General features: G+C 41.2%; 1 protein-coding gene across 1 annotated transcript in view; it reads left to right on the top strand.

Moving 5' to 3' along the window:
* The window catches only part of POU6F2 (POU class 6 homeobox 2), a 190553-nt gene that overhangs the window by 58259 nt on the left and 114120 nt on the right, over positions 1–18174 (top strand). The window contains exon 2 of the mRNA XM_077781122.1: positions 5202–5373. Within this exon, the coding sequence (XP_077637248.1) occupies positions 5208–5373 (166 nt within the window). The 5' untranslated portion in view covers positions 5202–5207. The remainder of the gene's footprint in view (positions 1–5201; positions 5374–18174) is intronic.

The following is an 18174-nucleotide window of genomic DNA, read 5'->3' as shown; positions in this document are numbered from 1 at the left end:
CCCAGTGCTCATCCCAACAAGTGCCCTCCTTAATGCCCATCCCCCATTTAGCCCATTCCTCTTCCCACTTCCCCTCCATCAACACTCAGTTTGTTCTCTGAATTTAAGGGTCTCTTAGGCTTTACCTCCCTCTCTGTTTTTACCTTATTTTTCCTTCCCTTCCCCTATGTTCATCTGTTTTATTTCTTAAACTCCACATATGACGGGGCACCTGGGTGGCTCCGACGGTTGAGCGTCCGACTTCGGCTCAGGTCATGATCTCCCGGTTCGTGGGTTCGAGCCCCGCGTCGGGCTCTGTGCTGATAGCTCAAAGCCTGGAGCCTGTTTCAGAGCCTGTGTCTCCTTCTCTCTCTGACCCTCCCCTGCTCAGCTGTCTCTCTCTCTCTCTCTCTCTCTCTCTCAGAAATAAATAAAACATTAAAAATTTTTTTTAAAAAATTCCACATATGAGTGAAATCATATGATATTTGTCTTTCTCTGACTGACTTATTTCACTTAGCATAATACACTCTAGTTCCATCCATGTTGTTGCAAATGGCAGAATTTCTTCTTGATGGCCAAGCTGTATTCCATCGTATTGTGGTGTATATATATATGTATATATATCACGTCTTCCTTAATGGCCAGATGGTTCAGAGAAAGCGAGGTTAAGAAGAGCTGAATTCTTTTTTTTTCCTGGTAGACTCTTCTGTTGGGTTTTCCTTGTGGGTAGGATTGCAAAACTCTTTTCTGTAGAATTTCCTTGGGGACGAGCATTCTGTGGACTGCACTTTGGAAGAAATATTGTTTTATTCCAACCTTTTCATTTTCTAGATGAGGAAATTGAGGGTGGCGGTGGTCACAGGATTGGCTAAGTTTACGTAGACAGTGAACCCGAATGCAGGCCTGCGTATTTGACACTATCTGATGTCCTGGCTGCTACAACTGTGTCGCTCCATCGGCTGTGGAATCACGAGCAGTATTGGACAGAGATGTGTTTTGTGCCTGCCGTCTGCAGGAAGGAAGATACGACACACAGTATGCTTTGGGAATCTGTTGTCCAAGGTTTTCACACCCTTCAGGGTCCATAATTCAAGTTCTGGGAAACCCCACGAGTTGCTAAATTTATGAGCCTTGGCTTTTCATCCAGTGCGGTATAAAAAGATGCTGATCTTTGGAGACGAATCTGCTGAAGTTCAGAATACACCTTCACCGCATTATTAGCTGTGTGGCTTTGAGACAAGTCACTTAGCTTCTCTGCGTCTCAGGCCTTTATCCCTCAAATTGAGGACTAATACCTTGCACAGTCTGGGTGAAATTACATATAGCTGAAGTGCCTCTCTTCATTCGATATGCGGGGCCTAGTTTTAATCTGTAACAATGCCCGAATGAGATTTAAAGAACCGCTGGGTGGTTCCGGTGCTAATTGTAGCCCTTCCGTCTAGGAGGTGGTATAAGTTTTTCCTCACGTTTCGTGAATGGAACCTCCCTCTCTCCTGCCCCTTCTCCTCTCGGCGTCTGGCTCTGAGGTCTCTGGTGATCCTTGTGAGTCAGCACGTATTGGCACGTGCTGACACACGCCGTGTCCTNTCTCCACCCCCCCCGCCAGTCTTCCATGTTGACCCAGTCGTTTTTCTCCTATGGGGTTGATCAAAGAGTTTCAGGGAAGTGTCCCAACCCCTTGGACTGTGGTTGTGACAATTTCAGATTTTTAAGCAAGAAATCTTGATCCTTTCTATTTTTTTTTTTTTTTTTTTTTTTTTTTTTTTTTTCTCTCTTTTTTTTTTTTTTTTTTTTTTTTTTTTTTTTGCCTGCACTAGCTCTTTCCGTTCCTGGGTGCTGCTGCAGAGACATCCTTGTGCAGGTTGGGGATGCGGCTTTCTTACATTCCCGAGAGCGTCTGTGTTGGTGCTTGTTGGAAAATCCTTTCTTCACTCTGGCAGAAAGGATTTTTACAGGCTGCCATCCCTTTTGGCAGGGGGAGAATGACTTCCAAGCCGAGAGCTGCTTGAGAGAGGCACTCCCTCATCACTTACGACTGTACTCAGTGGTTACTGCTTGTGACACATTTTCAAATGGACCCCCCAGTGGCTGCAGCTGTGATTAAAAGCTGTCTGCTCTCTGCCTCACTGGGGGTTTGCTGTTTAACCATGTCGTGCACATATATATGTGGGCTACAGCTGCATCTTGGAAAACGTAAAGTGTTTTGTAAGATAAAGAAACCCAATGAGTACCTGAATGGCAGACCCCTGAATTTTCTAAGCTCGCGTCACAGAGAAGCACTAGTTGGAAACCTAGCCGTGGATGAGGTACATAAAAGTAATTTAAGGAAGAGGAGCTAATGGCCACTGAATGTATACCATCGGCCGGCACATGCTTCGCACACATCAGGCGGCCTGAACATCTTAAAGATTTAAGCGCTCTTGAACTTAGCAGCTGCATTTCGGCTACCCTGTGTGCTCAGGATTCAGTTTGACCATTCAGAAATAAAGCAAGAGCAGACTATTTTTTTTTCTTTTTGTAAGACTACCCAGATATCCCCTGATACACGAAGAACCATGTTTAGCTTTCCATGAGGGTTTCAAATGCCATTCAAAACAGAAGTTTACTATGAACACTACCTTAAAAAATGTATTCAAATGAACGGTGTGCCCTCAGACATAGGGTGTGCCTTTGAGGGACACAGGTCACAACCCTTCCTCTGGATTAGAGAGATGGAGTGTGCCACATTGTAGAGTGTAAAAATGTACTAGAATTGAAACCTGGGCTCTTTGCTTCACGCGAGGAGGACGCTTTACCAAAAGCATAAGGTGGAGGAGTATTCCCATCCCTAACACCAGCTCCATTCACTGAATGGGAAGCATCCAAATGCGCATGCTCTTAGATGCGTAGGAAAGAAATTTGGGGGACATTTGAGATATTTGCACCCTCTCCCCCCACCCCCGTGCCTGCCGCCCCTCCCCCAGAAAGTCAAGCCCTCCAAATCTCAGTGACCAAAGGCAGTGTATGAAATGCTAATCTGTCACCAGCAAATTTAGGCTGACAATACTGCGAATCGACCACATTGATGACATTGATTATATTTCAAATATTTACAATACGGTGAGACAAGCCTAATTTATTTTCTAAAGAGTTCAAGGTAGGTATCACCGATTCAGGGGGGGAAACAATGGAGAAATGTTTGTGGTTGCTATCTGCAATAATCTGATGCTGACAGAGAGTAGTATTTTATTTAGTAATTAACAGTGTAAAGGGGAGAGGGGCTGTCATGTTGGTTCTTAAGCTGCGGAATGTGATGAAAGATGATATCTACGATCTCATCCTTTCCACTTGTTTAGGATTGTCAGGATGAGAAATGTCAGCATTATGAAAGCTCGGCTCTGCTCTTGATATGATAAAACCCTTCAAAAGCCAGTCTTTCTCTCCCTGGTCCCCCTCCTTTCCAGCTCTCTCTCTCTCTCTCTCTCTGCACTTGCTTTTTTATTTATCCTGTTTTGTTAGATGGCAGAAATATAATTCTTTTCTTTCTTCCTATTATAAGCCACCATTTTTGTTTTATTATATGTTTCACAACCCCTAATGCCCCACTGAAAATTACCTTGTTAAATGACAGTGTTTCGAAGCCATGAATCCTTTCCACCATTCCCTCAGAGGTTTGAAACAGTCAACAGACTGTAAAGAATAAATAATAAAAAAGTATTGATTATTTTGATGACTGTGAGATTCAATTAAGTATTAATTTTGCCCTCCAGTGGACCTATCAAGGTATTCAAAAGGGAGGATTCGGCTCAGCTAAATGCGTGCTGAGTGCTTCAGCCTTAAATAGGGAGAAAATGTGTTTACCTACAGTATTTGAAGAAGAAGTGCATTGATGCACAGAGTCCAATATTTAAGTGCTGTGCACATTAAGCCCTGGTGACAGTGACATTGTTTTCAGTGGTATGAGTATTGACTAAAGAAGTGCATTTGATGACAGCTTAAACTATTTGTATTGATTAACATTTTCATAGATTATCATGTGTCATATCAAATTCACTTTTCAGGCATGAATACATTAAAAAAAAATCACCACAGGCAGTCGGCAGCCAATGTAAGGATGGGACAGGAGGGCGTGCGGCCCCGCCAGCTCCTGTGCTGGTCACCTGTTTCCTGCTCAGGAACCATTTAGGCATGAACTTGGCAATAAATACCTCCCAGATAACGCAAAAAGGGCACTTCCTGCTTTTCTTTCCCTTCTGCACCCGACGTTTGTGCCAAAACAATATCATGCATCTTAGTTTGCAAATGGAACAGCAGGCTCTCCTTGGAAAATATTTCTGATCCTCAGACGCCTTCCTAATGAGCTGAAGATAAAGCAGATTTAAATTATTGGGGGTGGGGGGAAGCCTGTCTTTTTTGGAGGTGATTTTTGTTTCCTTTTTACTTTAGTGCTCTGGGCGTATGATGCTCTAGGTATCGGAATTATTGAACACAGTTTGTAAGTATTTTTTTTCCAATTCCTTTAAAACATTTTTTTAAACCAGTTTTGAAAAAAGCGATTTTGCTGTGTATTGTTTGCTTTAAAATGTTCATTTGCTTTGGGGTCGGATTCCGTCCCAAATCTGGGACCAGGGAAGTCAACTTCTAAGTGTGCTGATGGAATTTACATGAGAAATCTCTTTTATTCCATTGAAAGCGTTTTGAGGACTCTTTTCTCCCTATCTCTTTTCTCTGCTCTGGGGATAGGGTTTAATTGCTTCTCCCCCAGGGAGAGTGCTTCTTAAAATAGCCCATGGCTCCTCCATAGGGTGCTTCTTCCTTTTTAGTGTGTTGCTGAAGTACAAACCCAGCATTTTCTTTTTTCTTACTGCATTAAAGACGGAACAAGGTGTAAAAACATTCGCACAAAAAGCACATCCCACAATTAAAGCCGTGTTGGTTTAGGTGGCTTTCAAAGAAGTTTTTTGTCCCCCCTTCTTCCCTCCCAAGCTTCCTGAATCTCTCACATGCTAGTTGAGCTTTAATAGGGTGGGGAGTAATGGAGAACTCCTCGGATCTGTAATAGCTCTTCACTTGACTGCAGCCAGCAATAACAGCGGGAGCAGCCAGAGATAAGAGAGAGAGGAGAGAGGGAGAGTGTGTGTGTGGAAGAGAGAGAGAGGAGAGAGGGAGAGGGAGAGAGGACACGCACACTAAAGCTGCCACTTTTTTTTCCTCCCCTTCACTCTTTTCCCCCATCCTAGGATCCAATGATAGCTGGACAAGTCAGTAAGCCCTTGCTGTCAGTGCGGAGTGAAATGAACACGGAGTTGAGAGGTGAGGACAAGGCTCCTACTTCAGACAGCGAGCTGAATGAGCCCCTGCTTGCGCCTGTGGAATCTAATGACAGCGAGGACACTCCCAGCAAGCTCTTCGGTAAGTCTGTCTAGGTATTTCATTTCAGCCCTACCATGTTGTCCGGAANTGACCCCCCCCCCCCCCCCCTTCCCTGTTGTTCATTCCATTTTCTTGTAAGTGCTAAAGAGGCGCTTGGCATCTTGGAGGGGCCGAGCCACCGGGAGCCCTTTCCAGCCGGCTAGCAGGATGTCCTCCAAACTTTTGCCAGCAAGGAACTTCCTCGCTGCTCCTTTGGGCTTGTCTGGTATTGCCAGAGTCCCCGGGCTAGAAATTATTAAAAAAAAAAAAAGAAGAAGAAGATGGTAATAATAATCAGGAAATCAGTTCCATTGTGAGAATTGGTTAACATTTATTGAATAAATATCGACTTGGTTTCTGGTTGCTTTGCAGCCTTTTGTTAAGGGGAAGGAGAGTAAAGAGTTATTATCTGTAGTCAAAAGACGGAAGGGGGGACCGAGAAATATCAATACAAGTCTTCTGTGCCAGGTAAACAAAGGTGTCCACGGGAATTGCTCAGAGGGCTAACATTTTGTAATCACAGTTAGAATGAGTCTCTCTTCTTCTAAAAGGAGAGTGGGGAGAGAAAATAGGTCCTGTGCTTCCCTCCCCGGTCCCCTCTTGCCCTGACCAGATGTTTACAGCCTCATCCTAAATGTGGAGGCAGCCCAGGACCTCTCAGGAATCTTTGTTCCATAAACAAAACAAGAGAAGCAGAGTGCCACTTCAGCAAAGACATCTGTCATTCAAACAGATGACACTCTGTAAGCCAACTCAAGCAACTGTGATCTCTAATCAGAAAGGGGAGCGGGTTGTTGAGGTGCATGACTGAGTGACGGATGGTGACAGATGTGTGTGCTGGAGAAGCCCTTTATGGGATAGAGTGACATTAGGCTTTCAGAACATTTGCTCCCGAAACCCTTGCTTTTAATTATTTTCACGTGTTTACATATTGATAATACCGGATATGCGGATGTACACCCTAGCCTGTTTTTATATACGTGTATAAACTAACCTGATATATACATCGGATTTAATATACGTGTGTTTGTGTGTGTGTGTGTGCGCGCACGCGCGCGCGCGTGTGTGTGTGTGTGTGTGTGTGTGTGTGTATCAGGCAGAGCACTGCTTGGGCTCAGTTTAAAAACACAGTCGTATGCCTGAACTTAAAAGAAAAACAACACCGTGGCCCAGACCGCTTGGTTGAGAAAGTCATTAGTTTGGCTGAAAAAAATAAGCTTAATTTTTTTTAGCCTCCAGGAAGAAAGCAGCTTCAATAGTTTGGCTCCTTGAGGCCGGCTTCGACAGAGGATGTTTTCTCTGGTTTGAAACACTCACTCAGTCAGACACCAGAGGGGTGTTGCAGAGAAACTTTCTGTTTCGGATTTTCTGTTGGTAAAATACCGTTTTACAGTTACGAGTCTAGTAGGTCCCAGTTTCAAGAAATTCTGTCATGTTACCCTGTTATCGAAAAGCAGCTGTTCCACTGAGCATATGGGTTTTCTATACCTTGGCATTAAGGTTCTAGCATGTTCCCTGTAAGGGAATATTTTGTTGCAGTGTAAATTTTTGTGTGTAGGGGGAGCATCATGTCCTAGACACTCGTTGCATTTTGGGGGGTTAATGAGAGATGTCCGATAAAATTGTAAATTACAGACGGGCAAGGCCATGCACGCCCCAGCCTCTCTGATATTGAGTGTACTACTACCAGGCAAGCCCTTTGACTTGTGAAAAGTAAACAGCTGTGAATTCAACAGAACTGTGGATTGTGGATTACTTGTTCCTAAACTTTGCCTGTATTTGAAAAAAGTAGACTTTCACCTAGAACCCCAACTTGTTTTCTTTTTCCGTCAAGTCAACCAATAGAGGAGTAATTAACATGGCTTCTCAATGTTTATTTCGATTTTCCACTGTTGAAAATGGTTACAGATTTGTTATGTCACTTCTTACTGATTTGCGTGTGCAGAGAAATAAGCTTAAAAAACCCAGGAGGGTCGAGGAAATTTGAATTGAGTTCACTGAAAACACATGCGAAGTGGAATATTTATGGGGTACCACTAAGGAGTCGTAATTGAGTTCAGACATTGTAGTAGGTGTTAGAAGGTGCCCATCTTCACTTTCACAATCTCCACTTGGGAATTTGGGAGAAGGCACCCAGTGAAAGCTGCATCTTATATCTGATATTCCTTGTGTATTCACTTCATTTTATTTGGCCTCTAGAGTGCTTTTCAAACACAGTGCGAATGTTTTCCAGTTTCGATCTGGTGAAGAAGCAACCAGTCGATGGATAGTTTTGGAAACTTGAGGATGAAACGGGAGTCCGCAGGAGACAGAGGGCCTAGGGCATGTATCGGAGGAAGTACCTACTGTTCTCCGGGGCTTCCTTAGCTACTGGGCCCGTTGTGCTGTCCCTGTTAATACGACCGGGACTTAGCCTTAGAGATTCCAGTTTATGCAACTGACTAAAACTTCCTAGAAGTATTCTCTCCCAGAATTTTGAGCAACTTTGGCCACACCTAATGGGTGATAATTTAATGGACCATCGTTTTATTTGACACGAATACACTCAAGTGTTTTGGTTCTTACATGTAGTTTTCATTACACTCCTTGCTTGACAATGAGGAATTACATTTTTTCCTGAATAACTGAGAGCACCCGGGTTTATCTCCAAACAGTGATTTTCTAGCCCACTGTCTCCAGCCATCATTGTCATAGCCTACACTCTGCATTATTGAAGACGGTGGTCGTGTAATGAAAGGAGCCGATTAGGACAAATCGTGTGCATCTTGATTTGTTTACTTTGATGGAGAGACATTCCCCAACAACAGGAGGCAAGGGGAGCCTCATTGTTTCCTGTACCTGAAATGTCAGTCTTGATGCATTTCTTTGAAGCTTATTCCCCCTTCTGTGTCTTGTTGAAATTAGCAGTCCACAGGACAAGTCTGTTTCTCTCACAGTATGGGCACCTTCAGCCCAAAACTGCAGGAGAAAGGCTAATACTGATGCCCTCTATGGATAAACAAAGGAAATTCCAGGAACCATTGGGTCTTTTATGCCTCTCCTTAAATTGCACCCTCTGCTCTTAACAGCATCCAAAGGGAAACATACTGTGCAGAATGTTTCAGTGCTCTGTGCAGCTCAGAATATACCAGAAGGAGAAACCAGAAGCCATATGCCAGCTTCAGTAGAAAGTTCAGAAAAGGGCCCTTGTGTTTTATAAAGTAATTACATCAGAGGTAACATTTTGCTTAACTTGAACAGCTATGGAAACTCAAGTACACTTAGGAGAGATGAATCCACATTTCACTGCGAAGCATGTGGTTAGGTAGTTCTCTGTGATATCATTACGTGGTGCATTATTTATTCTCGTAAAGCTGGTAGGATAACTGTCTCCTTTTTCGGTCCGTGACTGTATTATGCTAAGCTCTGAGCTGTAGGGAAACTATGGAGGAGAACAGACTTGCCTGTGAGGGGGTCGTATCAGAGAATCTGGCTCTGTGTCTCGCTGTGTTTCGGCTGCGAAATCAGATGAGTGATGCCACGCAGGGCCAGGCACTTAATGTGTGACTAGTGATGTACATATTCGAAGCCATTCTCCAAACGGGCCTTTGGCGAACAATCTCAAAGGGAAGAGGTTGCTGTGTTTCTCTCCGGTGACATTTATAGCACTGTGTCAATGTGGTGCCTCATTTTTAGTTATGCTCATCAAGAATTCAGTGTTCCACATTCAGTCACGTTGGATGCTAAAATTCAAACGGTAGCATCAACAACTTGGTCAGGAGGATGGCCACGGAAAGGATAAAAGTAATATATACCCCTGGAAAAATATCTGTACTCAAGTTTTCCCATGCAGTCTCAGCTGAAAAAGTGAGCCCACATACAACAGGCCCTAAATATTTTCTCCTATATATATTTGAAATTTGAAAGATGATTTATTAACAGTGTTCCTCCCGGGAGTATTTTTATTGTTTCAAGATAAACCTCATGATTGCTTTTCTTAAAGTCCCAACTACCTCGGGTGGCCGGGCTAGTCTGTGGCTTGCTGCTCAGTATTACCATCCTGTACGTGAACTGGGCCCACAGCTCGAAAGCCTTGAGCTGAGATGTAAACAAAAAGCCATTTATAAACATCGTACCCGAGGTAAAAAGTGACGGTTGGTTTTCTGTTATGATATTGTGGTTTTCTAGGCTAAAAGAGATTGCATATAATGATACTTGTGAGCGTGGGTATTTTCAATGTCCTTTATCTGTGAACTTTTGGAAAAGGGTTGAAAGTTGGATAGAAAATGTGCAATCTGTAGAGGGCTTCTTTTCCTTTCCTTTCTGTTATGTTTCTCATAAGAAACGTGCATTATAAGATTTTTTTTTTTTTAAATTGCCATCGAGTTTGACTTGATTAGAATTTATGGCACTGGAGTTGATTTCAATGACAAAAGGATAAAGGACTAAATTGTCTGTCACCCCTTGAGACAGTGGGCTCTGCAGGTCAGTGTGGAGGTCATTGGTAGGGCATTATGGGGACTGTACTTTGTGGTAATGCTGCCTGTAATAAGTGGGAGCCTTCATTATGGCCTCAGTGTCTTTATTACTTTATTTAAATGTCTCTCTCAAGGTTCCAATGCCTTGGATGTTTATAATCTGATAAAATATGCTGGGGCCGGTAATCAGTACACAGGGCTTAAGCCCCAGCAGGATTTAGCTGGGAGGCGAGGAGGAGAATTCCCTACAGAAATGTATTTATTTAACATGTGCATCATGCATCTGTATTTTTAAAAAGTTTTGATATTCTGTTCATGGAAGATTTATACTATTTTTCACTGAAGAAAGTGCGTTTTGTTAGGGAAATATTAAGGGAGTATATTTTTAAATCAACTGAATGATTTGGATAATAGATTCTATGCAAGAATAGTTATCGCAAAGAAACCAAGAGAAATCTGTATTTGTGTCAGGAAATGAGGTGCGTGATAAGGTGTGGCTTCATGGGCTGTTCCCTGACTGCTGAAGGGGAAAAAGCACATTGAGGTGCATTTCTGGACGTTTAAGAAAACCTTAAGTACCTAGGTATTTCTCAAAAAACCCCTCTAGTGTGTGTGGATAAATTCAGTTTTAGTGTGTTTTCCTCCCTAGGAAACCCCTGTGATACTGCCTGGATAAGTAAGTCCACCCTAAGTAGCGTTAATGTGTAAGTTTTGAAATGAAAATAAGTCCACGTAACGTAGCGCTGACGTTCAAACTTTTTACCAGATCTGTTCGTGGAGCTACGCTCATTTCTGAGTGACTCTTTAATGGAGGACAGTGCACGCTAAGTGACATAAGATTCAGTGGGGGCTTTCAGTGGCCCCCGTTTCTGTTTGTGCTGTGCCTGGGGGGCTCAGGTCAGACATCCGTTTAAAGAAGAAAGTTCAACGTTGCCATGTCTGAAGACCTCTGGGCTCTCCGTGCTAACACATTCGCGAACCAAAATGCTGATACAGTTTTACATCTTTCTTTTACCTTGATGGTTACGATTCTTCCATTTTGTTGTCGTTGTTGTTACAAGGTCCTATGTAGAACTGGAAATAAGACAAAGTAATAGAAATTGCATTCATCTGCACATCCACCCCTTCAGTGATCTCATTTTGGTCTTTTCAGTGGCTCGGATGTTTCTGACTTAAAGGTTACAGGGCATTCCAGTGTATTTGTAGTTCACCCAGACCAGTTTAGGTCATAATTAATAAATAGAGGTGCATTCCAGATTCAGTCTCCCAAGGCTCGCCCGTAAGTAGATTGCCTTCTTTCTCAATTACCCGATTTAATTATAGAGTTGGCATTATTCTTGTAACAATTGACCAAATAAAAATTTCCCCCACTTGACAAAAGAGACTTAAGCGAGGATTGCAAGGGGACCTGGCTTGCTGTTACCCAGTAAACAAATAATTTGTGAGAGGGCTGGTTCTTTCTTTGATTGGCGATCTGGCTGGTTTATATGTTTGGGGATTAATAATACATCAGACATTCACACATTAAAAAGAAAGTAGCTGTGCAGGTGGAGGGTGCAGCTCTGCTACTGGGCTGCTCCTGATTATTCAGGTCCTTGCCTGGTCCCGAGACCGACCACGGGGCAGTCGCATCTGCCCAAATCTGCACCTGGCTCCACTTAACATGTTTCTTGATTTTCTTATGCTAAAGAAAAAGCTAGCAAAGTGTTTATACCAAACTGGCATCCTGTCAGGGGGCAATCTGTGTAAAGTTTCCCGCTGTCAGGGTGATAAATTTTTAAAAAATATCCAAAGGCAGAGGTAGCCAGAGAAAGCTCCCAGTATCATTTGCCATTCTCCAGCGGGTAGGTTTCCCTTTAATATCCAGCGTGGCTCTGGAATTTTCTTGTTTGTTGTCTTCCGAGGTTCTGTACTTCGCTGGGGTTTTTGTGGGGCTTTCCTTTCATTAATGACATTTCGGTCTTTCTTTTAAAATGATTATCTTTTAAAATTTCAGACGTCTTCCTCTTAGAAGGAAGTAAGGGAGCATAATTTGTTTCAGTCTGGTATTTACAGCCGAACCTACCCCTTCATGCGATGAGCCCGAACGAGCTTCTAAACCGGTCAGCATTGGACGTTTCTTTGGGAATCCCTCCGAGTAACATTTATATTAAAATCCATTCGTTCACAAAGCAGTGTCTGGGCTTTGGGAGTGTGGGGGGTTTCTGAGGATGCCTGTGTTACTCATGTTGACCTGGCTCAGTCTTTTACACGTAAGCTCCCACCTTCTGATTCTCCAAGTCAGAGTTTAAGCAAATATGAAACAAGTGGGGACTAGTTTGGTAGCACCTCTTACTCTATGTTGGGACAAAGCAAAAATGGACTGTGCCTTTTGAACGCGGAGGTCAGCATTATTGACCCTGACTCTCTTTCGGTTGAAGACAGTCTTTCATTCTCAGAGAAATGGAAATAAACTTTGTTTTGTTAAGCATTCAAGAATCATTTAAAAAAAAAAACCCACCTGATAAAATTGCACAGTTCCTGACATCTCTCTGTAATAGTCAGCTGCTACTTTTTAAAAAAAAATCCTGGTGTGCTATATGAGTGTCTGTATTTCATTTGAGAATTGAAAAGAAAACCCGTGCTCAAATTTCTCCTCCAGTCTTTCTTTTGAAAGTGCTTGTCAGGTCTGATATGTGGTGAGAATATACTGTTTTTTATTTTCATTAAAAAATTAGCCACCTGGAACAACAGAGCTAATACAGTCTAAGTCACTTTTATTAGAGGACTGTCCTGCCCTACGACTAATTGAAAATAGAAAGAAAAGCGATCAGGTTACAATGAGAGAAACTAATATCATTATACAGAAACTAAACACTTAAGAGGTCCACTATACTGAAGACCATTTGAAAATGGGATTCTATAATGAAATCTGCGTTTGTTAACATGGTTTGAAAAACATTCTTAGTAAACTAAAACTAAAATAAACCCTGTTCACTTAGCCTGAGGAGGAGGTAGACTCTGAAAGTATTTTTAGAGTCTCAGAACCTCCCAATGAGAGTCAACATGGAATGATTTAACAATTTCACGAATGTGTTTGTCCTGCAATATATAATTTGGCATTAGTAGTTTCCTTGGTGTTTCATCTTTTCCTAAAATAATCAATGTTTTCTAGATTGCTGTCCTTTCCAAATCTCGTGTGGCTTTGATTTCATCCCCTTAATTGAAAAAACAAACCCTAATTGTGATAAAAGTTTGTGGAAGCCCAGAAGCCCATATTTAAAGACTAATATTAGCATAGGGTTTTAAAATAACAGTGCTCACTTTCCATTTTCTCATCATCTCCATACTTCATGTTTCCCCGTTTTCTTTCCTAAGCGCTCTGAACCCCCTGCCACCCACGTAAAACGTGTGTGTGTTTCTGGTGTGTTCTCCGTATTTTCCCCCGTGTTCCTGTGACACTTCAGATTTATCTTCCTAAACTTGTAGTGTGTCTGTTTTTCTTTATCATAATACTAATAAAGCCTAATTTATAATAATAAGCATTTTTTAGTTTATGCTGTCTGTATATCACTTAAATGTACTTCTATACCTATGAACCTATGAATATTGAAACACAGAGCTTCCAGATAAAATTCTCAAAATTAATGGTTTGCCAATAAAGGACAACTAATTATATTATAGTATTACTTCAGGTGTGGTTGGGCTATTATTCAAATTCTGGTGTCTTTTTTGCAACTGCTAACCACTGAGCAGAGGAGACAACAAGATTTCTCAGACTATGTGCAGTTAGTTCAGTAAAGGGATTGGGGGTTTCTGCACAGTTTGACTTGTAAGGTATACATATATATATGGCAGACAGATCTTGCTCAAACTAGGGAAAACCTTTAGAATCTAAACATTAGGAACCCAAGTATTTGTCTATCTGTGGGATATGTATAGACTACAATAGAAACATTTATCTTTTCTCTTTTTTAAGTAAAAAGCATTTGTTCTATAGTGATTAAGCACAATTTTGTGCCTGTGAGGATTTCATGGACCTAAATATACATTTACCTGGACACATATCAAGATAGAATGGGTGTTTGATGCACAATAAAGAAATCACATTTTAAGCATTTGCTATTAAAATAGTATGGTGTACTTAATCTCCCTCTGCAGTCCTCCATGGCCACATGTGTGGTGATTTGTCTTTTAATAGCAATATGGCAAGATTTACTTTTATAAATTAATGGTTTGGGGTTACTTATTGCATGAGAGAATCACCACTGTTGAAGTGGAAGAGAGGCTGGGGGATTAATTTGATTTAAAAATGCAAACATTTGAAGCTGTTTATAAAGCATGAAAAATTATTACTGCAGAGTGAATTTTTGCCAAAATCAACCAAGGGTAGAAGAGAGTAAAACATCAAATGGAAAAACACATTTTCCTGTATTTAAAAATGTGTAGACACGCAGGTGGTATGGGCGTGGGGGTGAAATGGCCTTTTCCAAACCTGCGTTGTTTTCGTTGATAGATCTAATTTCAAGTAGTAAAATATTGCAAAACAGAAACATGTCAAAAAGGAAGCACACTGTTTTCCAAAGGAGAAGCATTAAGGAAATAGTGAAGAAAGCTAACATTTTAACGGATTCACTTGCTATCCATTAATCTAACTGTAGTCTATACATGAATGAATAGTCAGAAAAGGGATCAGCTGGATTTTGTGGGAAAACTTTCATCAGCTATTGGAAACAAACCTATGTCATTATTTTAGATGCTGATTGCTGATTGGCTCATCTCTTTCTGATTTCTAAGGTTAAGGCAGGTTTTACTCTTAAGAGTTACTAAGAAATTATTCAGATTTACAGTTATGCTAGTCTATTTCCTTGCTTTAATTAAAAAAAAAACTAATGTTTATTTTTGAGAGAGAGAGAGAGAGAGACAAAGTGTAAGCAGGGGAGGAGCAGAGAGGGAGACACAGAATCTAAAGCTCCAGGCTCTGTGCTGTCATCAGAGAGTCCAACACGGGGCTTGAACCCACAAGCCACGAGATCATGACCTGAGCTGAAGTTGGATGTTTAACCGACTGAGCCACCCTCCTTGATCTAGTTTAGAATCTTTCCTTCTGCCATTAGCTTCCATGTTTAATGTAATTTGCTAATATTCCAATCAGAATCTGCAGGCAGTCAGCAAAGTGTCAACAATTAGGCACCATGCTTGAAAAGGGATTGACGTCTATAGCTGCCCGCTGAAAATGATCAAGCAAACACACAAAAAAAGACCCAGAACTGGTCAGATTGGGCATTGCTGATGGTGTAGAGATGGTTGCCCTAGCTTAGTATGGTAGCTACCTGTCTTGTCATCTGTAGTGTATCAATATGTTTTTATAATGACACAATCACCTGAACCCTGGTAACAGTTTATGGTCCTTTTGAGAATTCTTATGGATTCTTAGAGTGACTGAGGTCTGAGAAAAGATCTTGAAAGCTTTCACAAAATCTGGCTGGGTGACATAAAACTAGCACGGCTGTGATTTAACAGCTATGGAATCCTATTGACTGGGAACATCATTTAACTTTTAAGTTAAAACAAAACCCACCAAACACATGGTAGATACGAAAGGTGAGAGACAGCTGAAATTAAGAGAAGGCTCCATGAGCAGAGGCCAAATTCAGCGAGCCCAGTGTTGATCTTGATATCCTACTTAGAAATGGGGTTTTGTTGATATACCATTCTAAATATTACAACACGCCCTGGAAATCTGTAATAGGGCCTTTCCTTCATGGGATCTATCAGACTTGGTTGTTGGCATTTTCAGTTTTCCCTGGCCATTTTTAGTCAACGATAAACAAAGAACTTGAATTTGGAACCTGGCCCCAGTGAGATCACAAAACCAGAAACAGCAGGAAGTCGACACAAGTAACTTCGCATCAGCATATGCACCGCAGATCTCAGTCTTCTTAACATTTGTAACGCCGCTAATTTCCGCAGACCTTTAAAAATACGCTTCCACATGAGCTCTCAAAACCCATAAAAGTGTGGCATGTAAAGTAAATTGTTTGTCACTTGCCAACGACCTGCCATATTTATTGTCAGGAGAAATGGACATTAGTTGGGAAAGCAGTTGTTAAAGGCCAAACAATTTTTAAAAATGGCAAAGATGTGCGAGGGTTTTCCTTTTTCTAACAATGAGCCGCCCCTTCAGACATCAAAAGACAAGATAATAAGACACTTCAAGCACAATTCAAGATTATATTCAACATCTAAAGGCTCATCTCTTGTCAGTTTGCATTTACTCTTCCAGCGATGTGACGCTTCTATCATCTTTCTGTCAAGGGGAGTCTGGCAGAAGAGGCGAGGGCTCTTATTTCACACACTTAGGGTTTTTTATCAAATAGCCCACGCTTGTTCTGATTCAACCAAAATGGGGGAATAATTTGAAGAAGGTCATGCACAAGCACAAAAATCTCATATTGATTTGTGTGATTAGAAGGCATTAAAATTGCACGTTTATGTTAGTTGCTGAGATGTTTTGTCAGTTTATTTGGTAATACACTTTTGCAGCCTAGGAGGGGGGGACATGGATGGCTTAAAATTTAAAAATAGAGAGCTGAAAGCTGAAATTGGTTCCCTTAATGTGACCATATCTGAACGTTTAACAAGTGAACATGAAAATAATTTAGTGTTTTAGTTTAACAGTGTTTGAAATTAGCTTCTATAATGAAATGCGTCATTCAGTGTAAAGCAAAACAGCCCAGTTGCGCCTGTGCGAGGAAAGAAATATATATGTGAGATTATTTTTTAAGTACTTGAAACATTGATTTCATATATTTAATATATAGATAAAAGGGGATGACATTTTCAATATAAATGTAATTATGAGGCTATTTTATAATGGCCATCAAATTTTTAACATTTTGTACTCCTTAAAATTACAACATCATTATATTTGTCATTTTATGCCATTCTTAGTATATGTGCCCTTTTCCAGAGAGGGTACTAAAGAGTAAATAAAGGAGTTTTAAGATTATTATTATTCTTTGTCAAAATTTATCACATTTCCTCCTTTGCTCTCTGACAGTCACAAAGCTGTACAAGATAACATTCTTTTTTTTTTTTCTCCCCCTTTCCGGTGGAGGGAGGACTTCTACAGAAGTTAGGAGAGCCCGCTTTTCCTCTCAAAAGAAAACAATTGATGAAAATAAAACCATGATATCCTGGGATCATTTCTAAATTGAGTCTTTGAAATTACTTTTCCTAGGAATTTTCATCAACTCTCTGTGTCTTCATTTCTCATATTTCTCTTTTATGCTGTGAAGAGTTCTGAAGCTGACTTTCACACTTTTGTGCTACTTCCACGGGTCAAAACAAAAAAGATGTGCCTGTGTACAATGGAGTTACAGCCTAGTTTAGTAGAAGTGAAACCCATAATTTATTCTATTTGTTCTAGAAGCCTTTTCTATGCTGTGCGGTTTATGCATTCCACATTCGACAGTTCATTCATCCACTCAGCAATTGTTGAGTACCTGTTCTGTGGCAGGAGCTGTGCTGTGCTCTCTGGACTCAGTGGAGAAAATACCAGAAACAATCAACCACCCAGTCTTGCTCACCCACCACACTGGGTGCTGAGGTTGCAAAAAGTGAACCAGACATGGGCACTCGAACCTCCAATAGCCTGCAACCACCATTATACATTGACTTTCCATTTGCTTCATTATTTCCTGTGACTCTTCAGGAAATTTTAGTCTTCAAAATCATGCATTTCTGAAGCAGTTCATTGGTCAGAAGCCTAAACATTTGAGGAAAAACTATTACCCCCAAAGAGTGAGGAAGAATTTTTGAAAGAATTATTAAGTGATTCTGGACAAATGGCATGCATGATGCTTTCATCATAGAGTTTGGTGCTGATGCTGTAAAACAGATGTGATTCTTTAGTAATTGTTTCTTGGTCATGTCCAAAGGAAGAGTGGACTAGATGTATCTTCTCCTCATTTCTCCTGCCACCTTCTCTTCCCAAGATTCTTGTTTGTTTATCATGTAGCATAATGTAGTAGGTCAAGGCTCTAGAGCCGTGTGTTTTGTTAGCTGGTTGGGCCAAGAACATAACGTGGTCAGGGCTCAGCTTCCCCATTTCTACATGGAGGAATTGATGGTACTTACTTCATAGGGCAGCTTGAGGTTGAAATGAGATGATGAATGTAGAGCCCTATTAAGTGCCCAGAATGTAACCAGTATTCAGCAAATGCTGGCTGTACTGCGCATTATTAAGAGTTGAAAATTAACTTGCCTTTTTGGAGGGAATTTGGTTAATTTTTAGCAACAGGTATCAGAAAACCAACACAAAATTTCTGAGGCTTTCAGAATTAGCCATGCCCCCCCCTGA

The sequence above is a fragment of the Crocuta crocuta genome, unplaced genomic scaffold (assembly GCF_008692635.1).
Source record: "Crocuta crocuta isolate KB4526 unplaced genomic scaffold, BGI_CrCroc_1.0 scaffold108, whole genome shotgun sequence".
NCBI lineage: Eukaryota > Metazoa > Chordata > Mammalia > Carnivora > Hyaenidae > Crocuta > Crocuta crocuta.
The sequence above is the reverse complement of the archived record's forward strand: the minus strand, read 5'-3'. Positions and strand labels throughout refer to the sequence as shown.